Genomic DNA, 21,881 nt, shown 5'->3' with positions numbered 1-21,881 from the left:
GATGTAGGTATCTCTGTGCTGCCGGGGTGGTGAACTCCAATGCGAGTGAAGAGTCAGACAGCAGCGGCAGAGGTGCACTGCTTCCACCTGAGCTAAGGGGCCTGGCCTCCAGGTGACACGGACCCCAGCCTTGGAGTGAACCCTAACTCATTCTCACCTTTCTTACTGAACACGTGGGCTCTGAGGGAGGAGGCAGATATTTTCTGCCAGGACCCTGTGTGCCCACCTGCCACCCACAACTCAACGAGGCCACTTTGCATTGTTACCTCTCTTCTCCTCATGCTGAGTGCCTATTAGGAGCTCGAAGGATGTGTTGTGACTTTCTGTGATCCATGGGCTACAGCCTGGATGCAGTGGGAAGTCTCTGCATTCTACATATAAGCATGAATGAGAATTTCTGAGCCCCGATGGCCGCCTAGCCTCATCCTTCTGCTCCACCCATGGTGAGGTGCTGCTGAGGCCAAGATACCAGCTGAGGCTGCCTCTCTGAGCTCTAAATTAAGCCTTTCTCTGCCCCAGTTTAGGATGATGGTTATGGAAAGTACACCCATAGGGAAGGAATGACTTGAGCCTGCTGGCTCCAGGAAAGCCGACCTCAAGAGATCCGGGAGTCATGCATTTCTTCACAACACTTACCTCAAGTGCCTAATGGGCACTTTCTGAGGATTTCAGCTTGTGTACGGATCTCCATGGAGTCAACTGAAAGTTACCCTTCCTAGGTGAACAGGGGTTTAATGATCTCTTATGCAGCCTCCTGCAAAACAATACTTTCTTGTAGAGCTTGCAGCTGGGTGTGCATGTTGAATTAAGTTTGCAGGAATAAGACAGAAATGCAATTGCAGCGGCTGCCCATTGCCAATGCGAAGAGTTCAGTGAGGTAATACCATTACCACAGCAACAGATCAATACCCAGGACACAGGAGCTTTGCGCTCACGTCACCTTAGAGCTCCAACCTAGCCAGCAGTTCTACAGAGTTGCAGGATCAGGAATCCATTTCCCCAGGAGACCAAGAGAATTGTCAGGGGCAGACTTCCTCTTCTCTCTTCAAGATAAGTGCTCATTTTTTATTCAACAGAGAAGGAACTGGTAAAAAAACAAAGTCTCCCCGAAGTCTCTTCACATACTACCATGGCCAGTAAGGATACTGAAGCCGAATGTTTAGCAAACTCTGCTGTCCCCCACCCAGAACCTCAGTGGTCTCTGAACACCCATACTCAGAGGGAAAAGTATGTCTTAGGCCCATCAATCATGCTGCCACCAACATGCCTTGGAGATGAACTTACACTATTGAGCTGTGTTGGTCGCTTCTAAACATATATGTTGATATTTCTGAAGAAAGGATCTGGAGTTTTTTTGGTATAGTGTTAAATAAAAATCAAGGAGGAAAACCAGCAAAAGAAATATTTTTCCAAGACAGAAGTGGTAAATGTCCCAAAGTGGCTTTGGGAGGTAACTCAGTGTGGTGGCTTAGCCTTGGTCCTTTTGAGAACAGAACTCAGCTCATTGACAGTTAACTTTCTCCACCCCATTTGGTTCTCACCTCTGTCCTGTGAGGTGTGGCCATTGCCTTTGAAAAGGCAAGAACTGCTAGGAGTGGTAACACACCTATGATCCCAGCTCTTGGGAGGGGGAAGCTGGAGGGGGATGAACTGGAAGCCAGCAAGGACTACCCTATAGCAAACTAATCAAACAAAATTGCAAAAATCTGTTTCACAGTACCAGGTACATATGAGGGAATCAGAGCCATCCATCCTGCCATCCATCCTGCCTGAGATCTGGTCCCTTGGAAAATCAAATGAACAGCACAGTACAGTACTTCAAGTCAAGGTAGTGCCCATGGCTGGAAGTACAGGCTGGTATCTAGGGAACCCAGACAGGTGGGCAGCAGTCCCTTTCCCTAAAAGCAGGTAGTGGTGGTTTGAAAGAAAATGGTGCCCAATGAGAGTGTCACTTTAAAAGGTGTGGTTTACTTGGAATAGGTGCAGCCTTGTTAGAGGAAGAATGTCACTGTAGGGGGGCTTTGAGGTCTCCTGTGCTCAAGCTACACTCAGTGTGGCGCACAGTTACGTCCTGTTGCCTGTGGGTCAGGATGTAGAAGTCTCAGTTTCTCCCCCAGCACCACGTCTAGCTGCACACTGCCATGCTTCTTGCCATGATGACAATGGGTTAAACCTCCGAACTGTAAGAAACCCCCAATTAAAGGCTTTTTTTAAAATAAGAGTTGCCATGGTCATTGTGTTTCTTCTCAGGAATAGAACTCTAACTAAGAAGCAGGCATTAGACACCAATGGGGAAAGGAGAGAAGGACCATAAACCGCATAAGGCTTGGCTAGAGACTCCCATCACACACCAGGCAGTGTGAGCTCCAACTGAAGGGTCTGAGGATGAAGGGTGAGACCCACCTCATCCTCATCAGATGGTAGGCTCGGTGTGAAGAGAGGGAAGACCTAAGGCCACACAACACGAGGCCATACCAAAGTGACATCATTGAGAGGAGGTGATAAAGGGACAGGGAAGAATTCTGCTAGGAAGCCCCCAGGCTCTTACCTCCCTGTTCTCACGCAAGACACGAGGCTTCTGGAACAGGAGCAGGTACTGACCAGTATGGGGTAGATGGAGGTCACAAGAGAGAGGCTCTGCCTTGGTCAGCACGTGTGGGAAATAGCTGCTGGATAGTGGCGAGATGAAGCTAAGAGTTGGGAAGAACTGGAGAAATTCAAGTAACTGACTCTAAGTCAGTCACCAGAACATACTACAATTCCTGGTAGTAGGGGTCATTCATTTACCAGGGTCCCCACTCCAAGAAAAGTGTCTACTAGTAGCCTCTGAGATGACTTATACCGCTGGGGCCAGAGGTCCAGGTGGGCCAGTAGCCTCAAGACCTTGAATGATTTACATTCCCAAAGCTAGTACGGAGCTGCGACTGCTCACCAAAGAATGCGTTGATGATCTGAGCTAAAGTCCAGAGACACAAGGGACCTACAAGTCTACAGTACAAAGCACCCTCTTGTTCTGCTGCCTTGACCTGAAGGGTCATATGTGTGGATCTAATCTCCATTTTAAACCTCTGTGGACTTACAGTGTTCGATGACTATGGAAGAGAGAAAGTCTGAGCCCAGAAGGTTCTTGCCTCCGTTTCAAACCTCTGCGGACTTACGTAGAGTCTGACGGCCAACAGTTCAATGTACTCTAGGACTACAGAAGAGAGAAAGTCTGAACTCAGAAGAGAAGTGGAGACAAAGATTTCATCTAGTGTAGTTTGCTGATATCATGGATTAAATGAACTTGCTGGGAAGTCTCCAGCCAAGCAAATTCGCACAATGCTCTTGAGTTCAAAGAGTTCAAAGGCCATTTGTTAAAGAACATGCTCAGTTCAGTACTATAAAAGGCCACATGCCCAGGCTAACAGCTCTTGGAATAGTCACAAGTCACCATTTGTGTACGTGACACGTTGAAGCCAACATAGAAAGACCAAGGATAAACCTTATAGGTTCAAGATTTTGCAAGCTGACAGATGAATGCCTCCAGATTTTACAAGCCACATTTTGCAAACAGAAATGTGGTTGTGGATAATGGTCGCAGTGAGGCTCCCGTACTTGAAACTCCTCCTGGCTACACAGCGACTGCTCCATAAGCTGACACAATTACTCATCTTCTTTCCCACATGAACCAGGGATGCATGAACCTCCAGCTCCTCTCCCAAAGTGCCTCTACAGGCAGCACTATCAATGATGGTTTTGCCTAGGAAAAGAGAGAGTTTGCTTATCTGCTCCAACCACGAGGGTAACCTGAGAACTATCAATGATGGTTTTGCCTAGGAAAAGAGAGTTTGCTTATCTGCTCCAACCATGAGGGTAACCTGAGAATCTGCCAGTTTTAACCGTATCATCATAAGACTTCATGCACTGGATCACTCAAGGGTCTCTCCGGTGATGCTCAAGAGCCTGGCTCTCAGAAAAAAAGAAGGCTGCCATTCATAAGCCGCATGGCTCCGGGCAATGCGTCCAACCTCTCTAGGCCTGTGTTCCTCATCTACAGTGCAGGATTTATATAATGTCTCTCATACGGGGTGACATTCAAGGATGGAACTCAATGACACACATGACGCGCACAGAGTAGTAGTTCATGCCAGGACTAATGCTGTGTGTGCGGCCCTACTGCCACCATCAGGGCCATCACTTTTATAGAGGTTCTCCCAAATTGTTGACTTCACAATTGGTTCCTTGGATATACTCAGAAGAGGAGAGAAAAAAAATTCATAGTCCTTGGAAGCACTGTGTGCTAGGAGCTACGGACATCCAAAGCCAGTCAGTACCAAATAAACTCAGTATACAATAGACCCTTGCCAAGGAAGAAGCTAAAGCACTGCTGGGAACAAGTTTCCAGAGGTGACCTGTAAAGCTCACAGTAAGACTCAGCATTCTCATCAGGCTCTGAGGACCTCACCCCGTGCCTCTCCTGCTTACTCCATGTGTCCTCCTCCTTGCCGATCAGAATCCAGCCATCCTAGTCTTTGCGCATTTGTTGGACACACCTGAGCAGTGCTCCTTGCTCAGGGATGACCTCAGGGCCTTTGCTCACACCATCCTCTCTGTCTGGAAGTCTCCTCTGTACCTTGGTGGACCCCTCCTATGATCAAACCTTCGCTCGGATGTGGTATCATCCTTATCAAGCAAAGTTCCTCCCTGCCCCCTGCCCGAGTCTACTGCTGTCACAGCATGTCATGTTCCTTGGCATTATAAAGTTCTGTCTTTTTCCATATCTTCTGTCTTTTTCCATTAGAATATGACAATAGCACCTTGATACTTCTTGGTGTGATGACAACCCCGTGCAGAAGGTACTCTTAAGTCATCTTCATCCCACAAGTGCAGAAGTGTAGACAAACAGCCTGTTTGTGACCAATGGCTAATAAGTAGCAAGCATGGTCCTCCATCCCAGCATCTAGTGACTTGAAATCTGTTCACGGCTGCGTCCAGCAAGTGTTCAGCCAAAGGATAAAACAAAAGCAGTCCTGAAGGATAGCTTTTCTGGTTGACTTGTGCAGATGTGCAAAAGCCCATTGTGGCTGACTAAGCTGCCAGAGACATCTGGTCTCTCTAGTAAGGTAAGAGTGGACTGGAGCACACACTGGCTTTGCACTGAGCTCCAGAAAGACACATGTCTAGGGAAGCATGGGTGTGTGTACACGTGAAAGAGAGGGAGGGAGAGAGAGATGCAAATGTTTCTGTGTGTGCATATGTACTGGTGCGTGAAGGCCAGAGGTTAATATTCTCTGTCTTCCTAGATCCATCATTGCTTTCTTTTTTGAAACAGGGTCTCTCACTGACCCCAGAGTTCACTGATTTGTCTAAACTAGCTGGTCAAAAGCTTTGGACATCTGTTTGTTTCTTTCTCCCACACCTAAGCTATTTATGAACGTACTGCATTGTACCTGAATGTATGTGTGTGTGTGTGTGTGTCTGTGGTGAATCCATGTGCATGTGTAGCGCATGTGTACTGCATGTCTTGTGTGTAGTGCATGTGTGGTACATGTGTAGTGCATGTGTATACACATATGTGTGCAGGTATACATGAAGGCCTAAGACTGACAGCAGTAGTCTTCCACTATTATTCTATACATGATCTTTTGGAGACAGGACCTCTCACTGATCTCAGGGTCAAAGGTGTGTGCAAACATGCTTGGCTTCTATGCAAGTTCCTGGGTTTTGAACTCAAGTTTTCAAGGCTTTCAAGGTGAATAATTTATTGACAAATCCATTTCCCCAGTTCAGAATATGCATCTACTTGTGTGAATTGACTAAGACAATGAAAGAAAGCCAGTCTGTTATCATTGAAAATACTTCCAGAGGTCTCCCACCTTAGGAAGAGGGCCCAGACCTGTCCCTCATGAACTCCTTTCTCTCTTTAACATCTTCAGGGACTTTACTGTAACATGCTACTAAGAAGTGCAACAACTGAGTTCTATGTTTGGAGTAAAACATAGGCACATGATTTTCAGGCTTAAAAATGTACATATATATACATACATAAAATATATAAATATACATTTTTAGAGATATAAACAAAGATATGGATAGGCTTTTGTGCTATGCAGGCAATACTTAGAAGAATATACCAGAGGCCATGACAGAGAAATGACAGCCTAGGAAAGGGACTGCATTTTGTATTGTAACATGTGGAAATTCTAACTTGTCAAAATAGTCCTACCTGTCCGGTGAGGTCAGGGCAGAAAATAATGCCCTAGAACCAACTGACTGAACTAAGTGCTTTTGACAGGAGGAACAGACTCATAGTAGGGGAAATAGGGACTTGTCACCAAGCACCTGGTTGGATCAGGTCTGACATGCCAGCGAGGGAATATGGACTTGTGTGCGAAGGCCAGAGGTTAACATTCTGTGTCTTTCTTGATCCATCACTACCTCATCCCATCTGTGAAATGGAGACAATAAGGGGGTTGTCCCAGAATTAAATGTGTCTCCTTATTGATAAGTATTAGAACAGGGTCTGAACATGGAAAAGACCACTGAAATATCATCATCATCGACGTCATCACCACCACTATCATCACCAGTACCACCACCACCATTCTCACCATCATAACCAACACCATCACCTTCGTCACCATTTTACCATCACTGCTACCATTACCATCTTTATTATCACCATTGCCACCATCATCAAAACCATCAAGGCAGCATCAGGCCATTGTCACAGTACACAGGGACACAGGGATACAGTCTAAGTATTAAGGTCAAATATCAAATGACAATGAGGATGCCTGATCATTTGTAAAATTTACATTAGAACATGAAATGTGGGCAATGAGTGTGCATAGACTATATTAATAAGTTGCATTCTTCACCTTTATGCACACTCCAAGCTTTATACAACTGACTTTGGCCATCATATGTATTCATTGATGAGTTATCAATTTAGGGGTTGAGAATTTAACCCATCGCTAGAGCCCAAATTTGCCTTGTAAACAAAAGTCCCTGGGTTCAGTCCTTATCACTGGCGGGGGGGGGGAAATAAATTTATCTCTAGACACATATAATAATAAATTATAATTTAATCCAGTCAGAGGAAAAGGAGCCCTCAGATGCACCACTGTTTGTCTGTGAGCTCAGAATTTCACACAGAGATTTCATGGTACTGTGGATGCATGTCTTAGATGTGTTGATGGTTTGTATTCTCTTTTTTCCAAAAATGGCACTTCATTTCTCGAGTTCTCCATCTGAGATTGAAAAAGTCTTTTAATAACAACTCCGACATACTCTGTTCAAAATCGAGCTTTTAAATGAAATAGGCTTAAAAGCGTCAAATGTGAGCGCAGAAATTATATTGTTTCACGAGATTACAAAAACAACATAGAGCAAAAAAAAGTTTCTTAAAAAAATTTCCCAGCAGTGCAATCATCTCAGAAATGAAGTGCCCAATAAAGGCAGCCAATCAGCTAGGCTGAAATGGAAGGCAAGCCAGGGCTCTTCAGGGAAGGGACAGCCCCTGCAGACACAGGGGATAGGCTGCCCAGAGTGGGGCCCAGCTTGTCCCTGAAGCACTGGGTAGACTAGACACCAGGAGAAGTCATCTATGGGGTGGGACCTGGGACCTGCTGGGCTTTCAGGCCCGCTTGCCACCTGGGCTGTTCTACAGGCTGGCTCATCACCTTTCCCAGGTCGTTCCAAGGCTCAGGTTCCGCCTTGCCCAGCTCCTTACACACTGCCTTTCAGTTTTCAGTGGACACTGGGGAGAATGAGGGTGGAAGCTGGAAGGGTGATCTGAATGGACCAGCCATGCAGTGAGTAAAGGAGTTTGCCTTCCTTTAGAACCAGTCTTATTGGCCTTCACTACTGAGAGACGGCCTCCGTCTGTGGCACTTCTACAGCCAGGACTCACACAGCCTCCCCCCACCCACACACACACAGTGAGGTTCACAATGAGTCCCTAGTACACTACCCTGTCTTAGAAGCTTCCCTTCATCACACACACATACACACACACCACCACCACCACCACCACCAATCATCAGCGCCTCAACCTACTGCTGCTGGCTTCTCAAACAGCAGAAAGGCACCTGACTTGCCAGGTGCACATGGATACCGACGCGTGACTCAACGCTCACTCTGTGGCCTGCTGCGTGGAAGTAACCGCCCCGCGTCCCGGTGAACAGACTCCCTAAGCACGAGACTCACTCATTTTCACTTGCTCTTGATCACTTCCGGTTTCTGGAAGCCCCAGCGCCTACTCTCTCTGGAGGAGCGGCCCATGAAACCAAACGACTTCTGTGTTCCCCACTCTCATCCCGCTCAAAGCTTCAGCATGGATTCCCCCTCCAGTCAACATACATAACTCCCTGTGACAATAATGGGTTGTGCATGTGCACCAAGGGGGGCATAGAAATTTTATCTCTGTAAAAATGGTACTAGCTTGGTACAAGCAAAGTTTTTGTTTTTTTCCCAAGGCTTTTACTTGGGGCAATATATTGTACATGTGGTTGTGGGTTTTTTCCTTCTTTTTAATTTTAAATTGAGATTATGAACATATTTTATGCAGGTTAATATATCCTTTTCATGTAAAATTTAGCTGAAACCAGTTCTAGCACATTAACGACAACAAGAGAAATTCTCTGGCTTATTATAAACATCCTTCAAGAAACCTGAAAAGCATGTCCTCTGGAAATAATTTTGTTGGGATCTGGAATATTATTAAAATCCTCTCAGAATTCTATCACTGACGCCTAATGGGCCTCAGAGCCCTTTTCTACGACTGAGGGAAGGAAACGTCTTTTTTGGCCTTGGCAATATGTTCTGGGTGATGAAAACAGGGCTCGAGGAAAGCGCCGTGTAAACAAAGAAGCAAGGGGCCCTGGCTGATCAGTGCATGGTTTTCACCAGGCACAGAGAAGCAGACTCCGTGGACAGGGTCCTTCTAGCTCTGGTGGGAGGAGTGACCTTGCTGACCACTGAGCATTTCGATCTTTGGGTTTCTATGAGACGGCGGAGTTTACTGAAGACTTTGTAATGGGTAAAACTAATGCCAAATCAGCTATATGATGAATATTTAGTGCTCTGAGCATAAAAGGAGCCTTCCAAAGTGCATGAACACACACACACACACCTAGTTCAACTTAAAAATGAACAAAGACCTTGATTAGTATTTCTTCAGAGAAGGCAAAAGTAGCCAGCAAGACCCTGGAAAGATGTTCAGCATTACTTATCATCAAGGAAACACATATTTTAAAACCACAGTGGAATGATATTTTATATATATTAGGATGCCACTATGAAAAATGGAGAAGAGGAGGGTAAACAAAGAAAAAACTAGAGAAAAAGAAAGGAAGGAGGGTTGAAGAAGGGAAGGAAGGTTATTGGAGAGCAGGAAAAAGGGGAAGGAAGGGAAGAAAAGACAGGGATGTGGAGACATCAGAGTCCTTGTGTATTAATAGTGGAGGTGTAAAATGGTGCAGCTGATTTGGCACAAAAATGTGGTGAGTCCTCCGACCAAAAATACGTCAGTCAATCTGGCAAACCTACATCTGTATTCATACTTTACAGAAATAAGAGAAGAGACCTAAATAGACGTGTTTATATTTATAGTATTCACATGAGTTGGAAATGGGTGTCAACTCACTGAGTACTGACTGCACAATGGGGGCACAAAATGTTACATGATACATCCATGCAGTGGCGTGTAGTTCTGTCTTAGGAAGAAAGGAACTTTTAACAGGTTACAACATGGAATAAAGACCCAGATCCAGAAGGCATGGTATTCAACCTTACAAGGCAGTCAAATATATTCAACCAAGAGCCCAAATTAAAATCACAGGTGGAACCAGATTTGTGGAGGAGTGGGAGCAGGAGGCCTCAAGGACAAACCTTGTGGGGATCAAACAGTAGTTCTGGGGGGCATGAGGAGGGCGGCAGATGCAGGTAGGAAAGCCTGGACCACATGGGGTCTCATGTTCCAGCGGTGGAGGGGGGACGAGACCTAGGAAGCAGTGACAGACGATGACAGGCCTCCACTCTCCCACACACAGGAAGCCATGGTTCATGCCAGAGGCAAAGGGGAGCCATTGGAATATTCTAGCCGGGGAAATGACGGGGTTGGAGCAGTTTTAGGAAGGCCCCAGGCAGCAATGCTGTGGATGGATCGGAGGGAATAAGACAGTGGGAATGAGACCCACCGGGAAACTCGTGGTAATTAAGCCCACGATGTTCCTGTTTTCTGTCTTCATTCTCTTGCTCACAAGAACTCATTTTCTTTTGGGACAATAGGGGTGGCCTGACCCCTCAGCCACCCTGGCACAGGGGGGTTAATAACAGGGAGGAGGACCTCGCGGGCATGCTGTAGAGGACAGGACGCTGACTGGGGCACAGTGGGCGCCAAACTCATTCAACCCTGAGGATGATTCTCACTTTGTTTCTCATTAATTTGGGGTGCTACGAACGTCACCCCTTACCAATGTTCTTTCTCCCTCTAAACTTGGGTTTGCTTCCACACCAGACACTGTGTTTTCTCCCCCTGTTCACCCTCTACATCAATAAACTGGCCTACCACAATAACCAAACAAATCAGATGCACTAGGGGAGAACTTTGACTCTTCTGAAACAAAGAAGTGGTCATGGCTTTCCCTGGAAGTATGGGAATGAGTTCACAGGCTCCCAGGCAAGGCCACGGCTGTGCTTGACTAGGCTGAGAACACCAGGGGTCCCCAGAGGTTTCAGTGAGTTTGGGGTCCATAACTCAATTTACAAAAACAAACAAACAGGTACCTCTGTTTCCAGAGTGTGTTGAAGGCCCAGAGGCTTGTTGTTGTTGTTGTTTATTTGTTTGTTTTATTTATTTGTCTGTTACGGTAGTGGTGAGACCCAGGAACCTAGGCCTGCTAGATAAGTGTGCTGCCTCTGAGTTTGTCTCCAGGAGACACTTCTACTTTCTGAGTGTGGTCTCTCTCTCTCTCTCTCTCTCTCTCTCTCTCTCTCTCTCTCTCTCTCTCTCTCCAGACGATGAAGGACGCCAATATTAGAATAAAGACTCCTTGTAAGCCTGCAGAATTACCAGGCAGACCGCAACATCAGAGGTCAGGAAGAACCAGTGCGAACCGGGCCTCAATCCCGGCTAGCAAAATTTGGAAATAGATCGTCACATTTGGTATTGTTTAAATAAGCCAAGGGGAGAGCAGTTTTGATACCTTGGTTTTAAAAGGCCTCTCCCTAGCTTACTTTCTTGTTCCTTCACCATTTACAAAATCAACAACAAAACTTTCCAATCACCATTCATCTCTAACATATGCATTTCTTGTAAATGGTCACGTTGTCTTAGAAACATTAAAAACATAACCCGACCTCCTAGTCACTTGAGTGCTGCAAACACTGAGATTAATGCATGTCACCTGGCTGACACTATAGTGAAGACAAGTGACAGGAATCATGAAACACCTAGCAAAGAAGTTGGTATACAGTAGGTGATCAATCTAGAAGAGAAGCTGGCATACAGTAGGTGGTCAATAAGTGAGTGGAGGTTCTTGGACCTTCTTCTCAAAGGAGAGGGTAGGTGAGTTTCTAGAAAGGACTGTGGGGTACTGAGCCTAGGACCCAGCCAGGATGTACCCTTTTACAGTGTGTGTGTGTGTGTGTATGTGTGTGTGTGTGTGTGTGTGTGTGTGTATTTTTAAGTTATTATCTAAATTATCCATTAAGGCCTATATGAGGCAACAAGTAGCTATTGACTTAAGTTTCAGCTACCATCAAGACTTATTGATCTGAGAAATAAATATCGACCAAATTGGGACTGAGGTCAATGCTAGCGTCCTGAGGCAATAAATCTTAATATGCATTCAAGTCTACAGATACTAGACCTGGTAATTTGACTCTAAAATATTGGCCAGACAGTCCTGGTTGAGGTCAGTTCTTTTTTTTTTCCCCCTGTGATTTGTTATTTGTGGAAACAGGTATCAAAATTAACTCGACTATAAAAATTTGATATAAATTTTTTAAAAATTCTTTACATTTTAAATGATCAAAAGATAGTTTTGTATTTAAAGATTTGTTAGTAAAAAAAATCTCATTGAGGCTGGAGAGACAACCTAGAGGTTAAGAGCACCTGTCGTCCTTGCTGAGGACACAGTTTCTGTTCCCAGCATCACACGGTAGCTCACAGTCATCTGCCTCTCGAGTTTCAGGGGGTCTGATGCTCTCTTCTGACTTCCACAAGCACCACACACACACACACGTACACACGCACATGCACACACAAGCCAAACACTCGTGTACATAAAATACATAAACTAAAAAGTGGGGAAGATTTCATCAAAAACAATTATTTTGAATATTTATAACCACTTTAATCTACTTTTTGTGAAAAGAGCTTCATTGACCATTTACACATATTTTATTACATACTTTATATCTTCACATATTTACGCAAAATTTTTTCTATGAAGTTTTAACATCAATAAAGAAACCCTGGGGCTGGAGAGATGGCTCAGCAGTTAAGAGCACTGACTGCTCTCTGAGAGGACCTGGGTACAATTCCCAGAACCCACAAGGCTGCTCACAACCATCTCCAGTTCCAGGATCTCTGACTCCCTCTTCTGGCCTCCTTGGTCACTGCATGAATATAGTGGACAGACAGATACACAGATAAAACACCCATACATTAAAACAAAATAAACTAAATAAAACAAACACACACACACGGAAACCTTTAGTTGAAATACTTCTTAAAAAACTTTGAAATAAGTTTTATTTTGAATTTCCTATGCCCAGTCCCCATCTACAGAAGCATATCAGTTCGTACAAACACACAGACAAAGGGGTCAGCAAAGAACCCTTGTGCTGGGACTGCAGTCAGTATTTTAAGTGCTGTTAAAACCAATCCTCTGATAAGTCACAAAAATAACAACCACTTAAGACAGCATTTTGTAGCCATGCACTGCACAACCAGGTTTCTGTTTAATGGATAAAGGAGAAGGGCCCAGGAGGCCATAGACTAAAGGAAGTTTTTGATTCAAGACCGGTGACTGTCTCCCAGCTGACTGGGGAAACACACCCATCACTTCCCTTAAATGGAGTGTCCTCACAGACAAAACTGGCAGATGAAGGACAAGTCTTGCAGTGAAAATTAAATCTGGTGACATGCAGAAAGCAAAAGGACATGCGTGAATTATTGTATGCACACCATCGGATGTCCAGTGAAGAACACACAGAGAGCTCCAATAAACTGCTGCTTGCTGTCGTGGACACTGGAATAGCTTGACAATCTTTTTCTTTCACACACACAGCATAAGTACAGCTGCTTAACAATGTTAGCAACAAAACAAAGCACAGAGGACACTAAAAACACCACGGAAATGTCCACGCGTACACTGGCATCAAAGGAACCAGCGGATGAAAAGTGAGGAAAGGGGCCTCTCTTTCTTACAGACCTCTAAGTGACCAAGATAGACAGGCTGGGGGAAGTAGAAAACTGTCGTTGAAAATGCCACCGCAGAAAATCCGTCAGACAGAGGCCAGGCTGAGTGTGACCCAAGTGAGCCAGGCCTTACGCGGCTCTCTAAAACAATTTGTAACCAAGTCCACAAATTCTGATTTCTTCTCCTCTGAAAGACTGCGCCTAAGTTCTTCTGCCTGCTCTGAGTGTTAGCTGGACACTGGGACTGGCTTCTCACAGAGAGGTGGCCAGACAGGAGAAAACAGTGAGGAACCTGGCAGGCATGGCCTTCGCCATGGTTTGAAATGGACGTCGCATCTTAAGGACACGCTGCTGCCCCTCCCCCATCATCAGTTTCAGTTACAGGCAGTTAACCTCCCTTCGAAAATCTTAAAAGGAAAATTCCAGGACTGAATAATTCATAAGTTCTTAAATAACCATTTTAAATAAATCTTATTATAACATGTTATAATCACTCCATGTTAGAATTGGCCACTATTACTGTACTGTGTCTGACTTAGAAACCAAACATTATCAGGGTTATGTGTGAAGAAAATGGAGCATGCGTTTGCAGGGTTTGGCACAGTCTATGGTTTTCAGGCATCTATTGTGGGGTGCTGGAATGTATCCAAAGTGGACAACCAGTGGAAGGGGTGGATAGACATCATACTGAGGTTAATACCTTAGAGCAGTGGTTCTCAGCCTTCCTAATGCTGAGACCCTTTAACACAGTTCCTTCTGCTGTGGTGACCCCCAACCACAAAATTAGTTTTGTTGCTACTTCATAACTGTAATTTTGCTACCATTATGAGTTGTAATGTAAATATATAGCCTGTAGGATATCCGATATGTAACCCCTGTGAAAAGGTCATTTGACCTCCCCAAAGGGGTCATGACCCACAGTTGAGAACCAGTGCCTTACAACAATTCACCCCAGGTATGTAAGACGTTAACAGCAGTGGGTGAAGGACACACAAAACTCTGATACCTCAAAGATGACTCCTCAGTCTAAAGTTATTACACTATAAAAAGGGTTTAGCCTGTTTTACTGGAAAGACCCTAGCAGATTCTTCAGATCAGGTATATTGATGCAAAAAGGTCCACTTTCTGTTTTATACCCTTCTGTATGTGCCGTGTTTGCTCTTGTCTTTGAAAGGTAACATTTATAGAGGAAGACAGTTCCTTTTGGATTTTCTTGGAAGATCACTCAGAGAAGGAATTAATCTGGAGAAAAACGGACTCAAAATCTGATCTGAGAAGAGAGTGTGCTTTTGGGAACAAAGGTAACAGAGTTTTTAACACATTTAGAGCCCAGAGAGGTACTGTTGGACCCTTGCACTCTTTCTTGTGTTAGAGGGAGCAGAGCGACAGAGAAGTTACTCACCAGGGCGACTTTCCTCTGTGGTTTCAGCAGCTTTGGTTTGTGGAAAGTGGTGACTATTGGAGCTGTGGAAGGATACCAAGTGTTAGCTTGAAATTCCTCCAAGGCCCCTAATGCCCACCTTCCATGACTATCACAGGCACCCTGTGTGCAGACCGACAGAGCCTTCCTACCCCAAGAAGAGCTCAAGCTTCTGGAGCAGGTATCCTTGGGTACCCCTAACTGGAAGAGAATTATCCCCTCATCTTTAGACACGGCACTGCCTCCCTTGGACTAGGTCATGACAGTCCTGTACAGGCCTCTGCCACCTGGACAGAAGTCAAAGGTGTGGGAGACAACCAGGAGCCCTTGGTTAATGCTGAGGTAGGACTTTCCCCTGGAGATGCTGATCTCCCCTTGACCCCAAGGATGACAGCTGACCCTGACACAGTCCCATGAGTTCATCAAGGAGGAGTCCCTCCTTGATGTCCCCGTTTAGTAGAAGCACACAGAGGCTCTTCCTCAAGTGTCGTAACTAGTCCTGACTGCCATGCCTTGAACTTGGAGTTGAAAGCCCAGTTCTATGACTTAGTTTAGAAAAGTGCAATTTGTATCTTTTGTCACTAGCACAGTATCTACCCTGCAGTGACTGACACAAGAGAGAGGCGTGAGTACCATCTGAAATGACCTGCGTCCCTTCCTGCTCAAGGCCTCACACCTCCCAAACTTCCTTCCTTCCAACTACATCTCTTCTGGCTTCTTCCACAGGGTTCAGTGGGATACCAGCAGAACCCAGGGAAAAGATAAAATGCACTTAAAGTTTTCTCCTATAGCCATAATTCAAATTTGCTGATGCCTGAGCATCTAGATAGGGCAGTCTAAGTATCTAAACAGGATGTGTCCACAGACAGTCTTGATCTTTGTAAGAGCCACACCTTTCTTTCTTTTAAGAAACCCCTTTCTTGCTCATTCCTTTTGCTCTAAATAAAAATAGCAACTATACAATAACCTATCACAGAAAGAGCATTTCGTCAGTAGAATACGTCAGAAATGGAATGCATACATCTTTAAAACGTCAGAGGTGTTCTTTCTTTTTAAGAGCCAAGAAGATGTTGCCAGGCCCTACCTCACCTCACAGTAAATTCAGTATGGGCTTTCCTGTGCATGTTGAGTTACCATGATGCTAATGGTCAAACCTACATTTCCCTGCTTCCCACCTCATCGCTATGTCTAGAATCTCGGTGGGGCTGTTTGCACTATCGTGGCACTGAATGACAAGTCCTCCATCCATCTACTGTTCCTCTGCCCTGATGCGACATCTGAGTCCAGGCCCACCCCTACATCAATCAAGGTGGCTTTCACGTGAGAAACTGCAGGTCCTGTTCTTACCTTTGGCAGGGACTGCAGGTGGGACATCTGCCTTCTCCTTCTGCCTCTTGCCCTTCTGTGGCTGCAGTGGGACCAAGCTGGTCACACTGGTGACAGTCTCCCCTGAGCTGCAGAAAAAATTGGGCTCAGATGAAGCCAACGTCTATTCATTACTGAAAACCAGAATGGAAAAGGAACTAGCGTTGCTCAGAAGCTCTTGAAGGCTCCCTGTGGAAGTGCTCAAGGAAGGGCCACTTCACAGTTAGACAGGAAATGCTTGACATTGTCTCCAGAGATGTCAACAAGTCTCCACTCTCTCTTGGCCAAGAAAAAGATGATGAGGTGAGATGGTTTGAGACTTCTGATGGGCTGCTCAAAATTCAAATTCTCTAGACAAGCCAGCTTGCTCGCTCACATTACTTAGGGATGTATAAACTGATGGCTTATATCTACATTAATCGGGCACAGTGTAGCCAGCTACTTACTCCATGATTGGCTACTAGCGACATCACCAAAAATATACATGTACTCAAACTAGCTCCCCTAGAGCCAACATTCTTTGGCCATGTCTTTGGGTTCCATAATCTCCAAACCAAATGTCTCTCAGCCCAATAAGAAGGGACTCATGAAGCTGCACCTTCAGTACAAAGGGTTTGCTTCTATGGCTACTTAAGTATCTCTTTCTTTCTAGGTACTGTCCATAATAAAATGGTGTGATGGGAATGGCAAACCTCATATTAAAGAAAGTTAAAGCCTATGAAACCTGTTAACAAACAATGAACAGGGAGAGCTAAAGCTGTTCTCGGCTCTTACCTAATTCTCTTATCTTGCCGCTACTGAACGCAGTATAAGGAAGAAAGAGTTTATTCTGGCTCACAGTTTGAGGCCCAGTTTACTGTGGCAGGGAAGTCATTGCAGCATCCGTATGAGGCAGCTGGACACATACTCAGGAAGCAGAGAGAGATAAATGCTGATGTTCAGCTTATATTCTCTATTTATTCAGTCAAAGGCATTAATTAGCCCAAGGGATGGTGGTACCACATTTAAGGTGAACTTTCCACCTTAGTTAAATCTCTCTGAAAAGGCCCCCATTGATGTGCCAGAGGTGTGTCCCTGTTGATTCTGAATCCCCTCTAGTTGACAATGAAGGCTAGTCATGTCAGCCTTCCGAATGCACTGAGGTCCACAGGCTTCTCTGAATGACCATTAGTCTTGTTTCAAAACTTCTATTGGCTCCAGCAACTTACAAGGAAGTTCCCCGTAGAATCCTTCATGCCCAGGCACAGGGCCAGCTTAGTAGATATGGTTCCCAAGAAAGTCTATCACTTTAGGCCATGAAAAATCTCTGAAGTGGGCAAGACCATGATCAATCATCAAAATGAACAGTCAGTAGAGGGGGTAATTTGTGTCCCAAAGGAGAACCCCACATGTGTAAACATGACAAACTTGTCATTAGAAAGTAGAAAGAGAAGGAACTTTCTTTCTCTGCATGCCAGAATGGCAAGAATCAAATCTGAGTAAGTGTTCTTGACAAGTGTGCAGAGTTTCACTGAGTACAGACCTTCCCTGGTGGAAAGAAACTTGGCAACATCTATCAAAACGACAGAACCTTGGACTCTTTGACATGGTAGTCTCACTTCTGAAAATTCCTTGCGTGAATGTCACTGTGTACATGTGAAATGATGTGCGGATAAGACTCCAGCATTATAGCACTGCAAAATTCAGCCATCATCAGAACAGCCCAGTGGTCACCAACTGATTGGTTAAGTAGACTATGGTTTTTGTTTGTTTGTTTGTTGGTTGGTTTTTTTGAAACAGGGTTTCTTTGTGTAGTAGCCCTGGTCCTGGAACTTGCTCTGTAGACCAGGCTGGCCTCAAACTCATAGAGATCTGCCTGCCTCTGCCTCCCAAGTGGCCACCACCTCCCAACAAGTATGTTATTCTTATGCTGGTCGTCTATGGCTGGAAGCAGGGATAAAACAGTGATGAAGTAAGATGCATTGTTGAGAGAAAAATTCCAAATGTTAGACACATCTCTAAGAGAAAATCTACTATGAAACACTCCACACTCCATAAAAAAAAAAAAATAGGGGAAACGAGATATAAGCTAGGATAAACTTACCTGTGTATAGAAACCTTAGAAATAAATAGTCAAGGGTATTGAGAATAGGGATGCTGGGGCAACCACACAGACAGGAGACAGGATAGAGGATTACTGCTGACACACTTACAATTATACACATACAAGTAAGTGTAGACATATAGTTACAGGCTATTGTAATGATGGTCCTAAATATTTAGAAACAAGTTGAGACTTGCTCATGAAGTGTGGGAAAAAGTCTAAGGATGTGTTTCCACTGAGATTCCCCAAGGATGACTTATTTTCTTTGGGAACAGGCTAAGTGGTCATAACTGTAGAGTGCAGGGCCCACTGTATAAATTCACAAACAGCTAAAAGGAATGGGAGTTTACGAAACTCTGACTGCCAAGAGCAAACAAGGGATTGTTTAAACAGATAAACACATAGAGCTAGGTTCTGCAGCCTTTTAAATGCTTGACATGTTTATTAATTTTCTTTTCAAACAGAAATAGGCAGGTTTGTGGATTAAATGGTAATTGTAGGCATTGAAAGGAAAGGAAATAAGCCCGTCATGACCAAAAACGCGACCTTTGTAAATAGCTCCACAGCTCTTTTTCCTTTAAAAAAAAAATGAGTATTTTTAGAGCAGTGTTAGGTTCACAGAAGAATTGAGAAGGGACAGAGATTTTTCCCAGTATTCCCAGGCTCTGCAACAGGGAAGCCTGTAGAGAATCCTCAGGAGCACCCACAGTCTACAGGTCGTGTCAAGTGTCACTCTACTGTGTCCTATGGGTTTGGACGAATATAAGGTAACATGTACGCAACATTATATAGAGGGCTTTGCAGTCCTAAGAGTCCTCTGTGCTTTGCCTGTCCACACGCTTCAGGCCCCAGAAACCGTCCATCTTTGCTTTGACTGGCTCCGTAGTTTTGCTGGTTCCAGGACATTGTAGGCTGTGAACACACCGTATTAACCTATTCAGACGAGCTCTTTTCACGTTGGTAATAGGTACTGAAGGCTTTTTTTTCTCCATGTTTTTTCCTAGTTTGGTGGCTCATTTCTTTATGATGTATATAATTATATATGTAATAAAAATATAATTTCTTTATAATATTCCAGTGTATGGTTGTCACTCAATTTTCTCATCTAGTCACCTAAAAAACTATTGTTTCTCAGTTTGAGGAATTAGTAATAAAGCTGCTATAAACAAGTCTTTATATGAGTAAAATATTTAACACTATATTTTATAAGTTTTTAAAAGTTGCATTAAATTGTAATATGATATATTCTTTTTACTTAACCTATATTTTTCAAATTTTTAGATTTTTATTCTAATGAGAAGATAAGCTATAGTTTACAAACCCACTCTCTAGCGTATGAACCACTGATTCATTTTCTAATATATTTGTGCAGAATGTTTTCCCACTTTGAGGTTTAAACCTGAAAACTGGAATTACTATGTCAGAGAGGACCATCTTCCAGGCTATTTCATACCTGTTTTCAAAGCAATTTCCAGATTTGTTAGTTAGTTTATGGCTGTCCCGGCAGTGGAGAACTGCACCGTGTCACTGTCCTTACCACCTAGTGTTTCCGTTAATTTCGTGCGGAACATGTGACCTCTTTTGCTACGTTTCTTGGATTGTCATGGGATGGCCATGGCCTGTGTCTGTCTCCACAGTGACTCATACTTATTACTTTAGGCCTTAGACTTTTCATATTGATTTACATAGATCTCTTCCACCAAGCTAACACATTGATTGCAGTTTTTCCCAATGTCCCTTTAAGCCTAGACTTTTATTAAATGCAATTCCCCCCCCCCTTTCTGCTAAAATCTTTTGATATTCTTTCTTTTGTACCCATGAATTCAGATAATCTCCCCAGGGCACCTCACACACTAGAGAATTAAATGTTTCCACTTTCTCTCCTTTTTACTTAATTCTTCAGCTCTTTCATGCACAGCATAAGTTTCTGGAACATCATTTTTATGAGCATATGCCACTATGCCCAGGGGTTTTAGAAAGCTGAAAAAGATCTGTCTTGTCATCACCATTTTCCTCCAAACCAGTAGGGCTGCGTCCAACTAAATTTAGTTCTAATTCATAGTTCAACAAGACTTCAAGTATACAGTGAGTCATCGTGGTGACATGTGGTCTACGGTTGTCCCTCCGAGTCTCTTTTCTCCCACTGAGCCAGGACCCCACCTTGTGATTAACTTACAAGAAAAGTTATGCTGCATTTTGAATTGGAACAGGGCTACAGTCGGGCTCTCACACAGAAGAGTTCTGCCGCTGGCAGTCAAATCAAGGGAGAGGGGAAAAGAGGCCTGGACCCTACTTCAGTTCGAGGGCAGTGCCGTCAGAGAGAAGCGCTGTTTGTGGGGAGCTTGTTGTTAAATGGGACTGTTTGTCTGGCTCCAGCATGGGTGAGGCAGGCGGCGGCACACGTGGTATGGGTCTCTTGAAAGAGGGGCCACTTCCTGAAGTCTTTGTCCCACAAGAACACAGAATCTCTGCTCCAGAACTAGCAGAAGCCGGATTTAGCGAACAGACGATGGAAATGGGGTAGAAGATGACAATGACCCTGCAGAGGTGATTCTGGCTGAGTCATTCATTTCCATGGGCCTCGACTCCTCAATCTGCTGGATGGGTGACCAGCCCTTGCTAGCTATCTCTTGGGGCCATTATGATGTCAGATGGAGTAGCATGCATAAATAAGATGGGGCATTGTATCGGTTGCTTCTCTGGCTGTGTCAGAAGCAATGTGAGAGAGGGAAGACTTGTTCTGGCTCAAGGAGCGGAACAGTACATCCCAAAGTGCGGCAGGAAGCAGAGAGGGGAGATGGCTGCCTCAGTTTCTCCTCAGCTCCCTTTTATTCAGCCCAGTCCCCCAGTCCATGGATGGTGCCGTACACACCCACAGCTACTCTTCCTTCCTCAGATAATCCTTTCTAGAAGCTCCATTATGGACACAGCCAGAGATGTCAATAATCTCCCAGCTGATTCTAAATTTGATGAAGTTGACACGGAAGGAGCTACCCCAGGCACTCAAGGGCTGCATAACTCAAACACCCGTCCAGCGCATGCGAATGATGTGGACATTTCACAGCGTCTCATTGGAAATATGGTGTTGACACTAGGGGGCGTCCCGGTGCCCATGGTTCAGCCCTGAGGCAGGACTGCAAGTTCCAACTTGAACACTGATGAGGAACTTTTCTGCCCAGCATAGTGTACCAGGCTCTGCTCTGACACACGCTCTCCCACATGGTGCTATTTAGTCAGGTACAATGTAGGGCAGACCAGGCAGGTAGTAAGGGAGGAAAACAGACTCCCCGAGTCTGCATTGCCTCCTCAAGATGCCAACAAAGCATGTGACCTGGGTTATGCAGGGCTTTGAACAAATTCTTAGGAAACTTTGTGTTTCCTTTTCAGAAAGCAAAGTTAGTAGTAGTTGCTGTGTTTGTGCCTGTTCGGTGCAAGCCACTGCAGAAAGGGTACCTGTTATCTCTAACCTTCTCGGTAAGAAACTAGACCTTATGAAGGCCCGGGCCCTTCCGAAGGAAGGGATGTGGGATTCAGTCCAGGTTGGTCTGACTCACTAACCCTGAATCAAGAATCTTGCGACCAGCCTGAACAAAAAGGAA

General features: G+C 44.6%; 1 protein-coding gene across 1 annotated transcript in view; it reads right to left on the bottom strand.

Annotated features, from left to right (window-relative positions):
• Vstm4 (V-set and transmembrane domain containing 4) overlaps positions 1–21,881 on the bottom strand; it is an 83,199-nt gene that overhangs the window by 8,295 nt on the left and 53,023 nt on the right. Inside the window, exons 6-7 of the mRNA XM_057770219.1 lie at positions 16,182–16,288; positions 14,817–14,878 (exon numbers count right to left, since the gene is read on the bottom strand). Coding sequence (XP_057626202.1) covers positions 14,817–14,878; positions 16,182–16,288 — 169 coding nt within the window. The remainder of the gene's footprint in view (positions 1–14,816; positions 14,879–16,181; positions 16,289–21,881) is intronic.

Source organism: Chionomys nivalis, chromosome 5 (genome assembly GCF_950005125.1).
Source record: "Chionomys nivalis chromosome 5, mChiNiv1.1, whole genome shotgun sequence".
NCBI lineage: Eukaryota > Metazoa > Chordata > Mammalia > Rodentia > Cricetidae > Chionomys > Chionomys nivalis.
The sequence above is the reverse complement of the archived record's forward strand: the minus strand, read 5'-3'. Positions and strand labels throughout refer to the sequence as shown.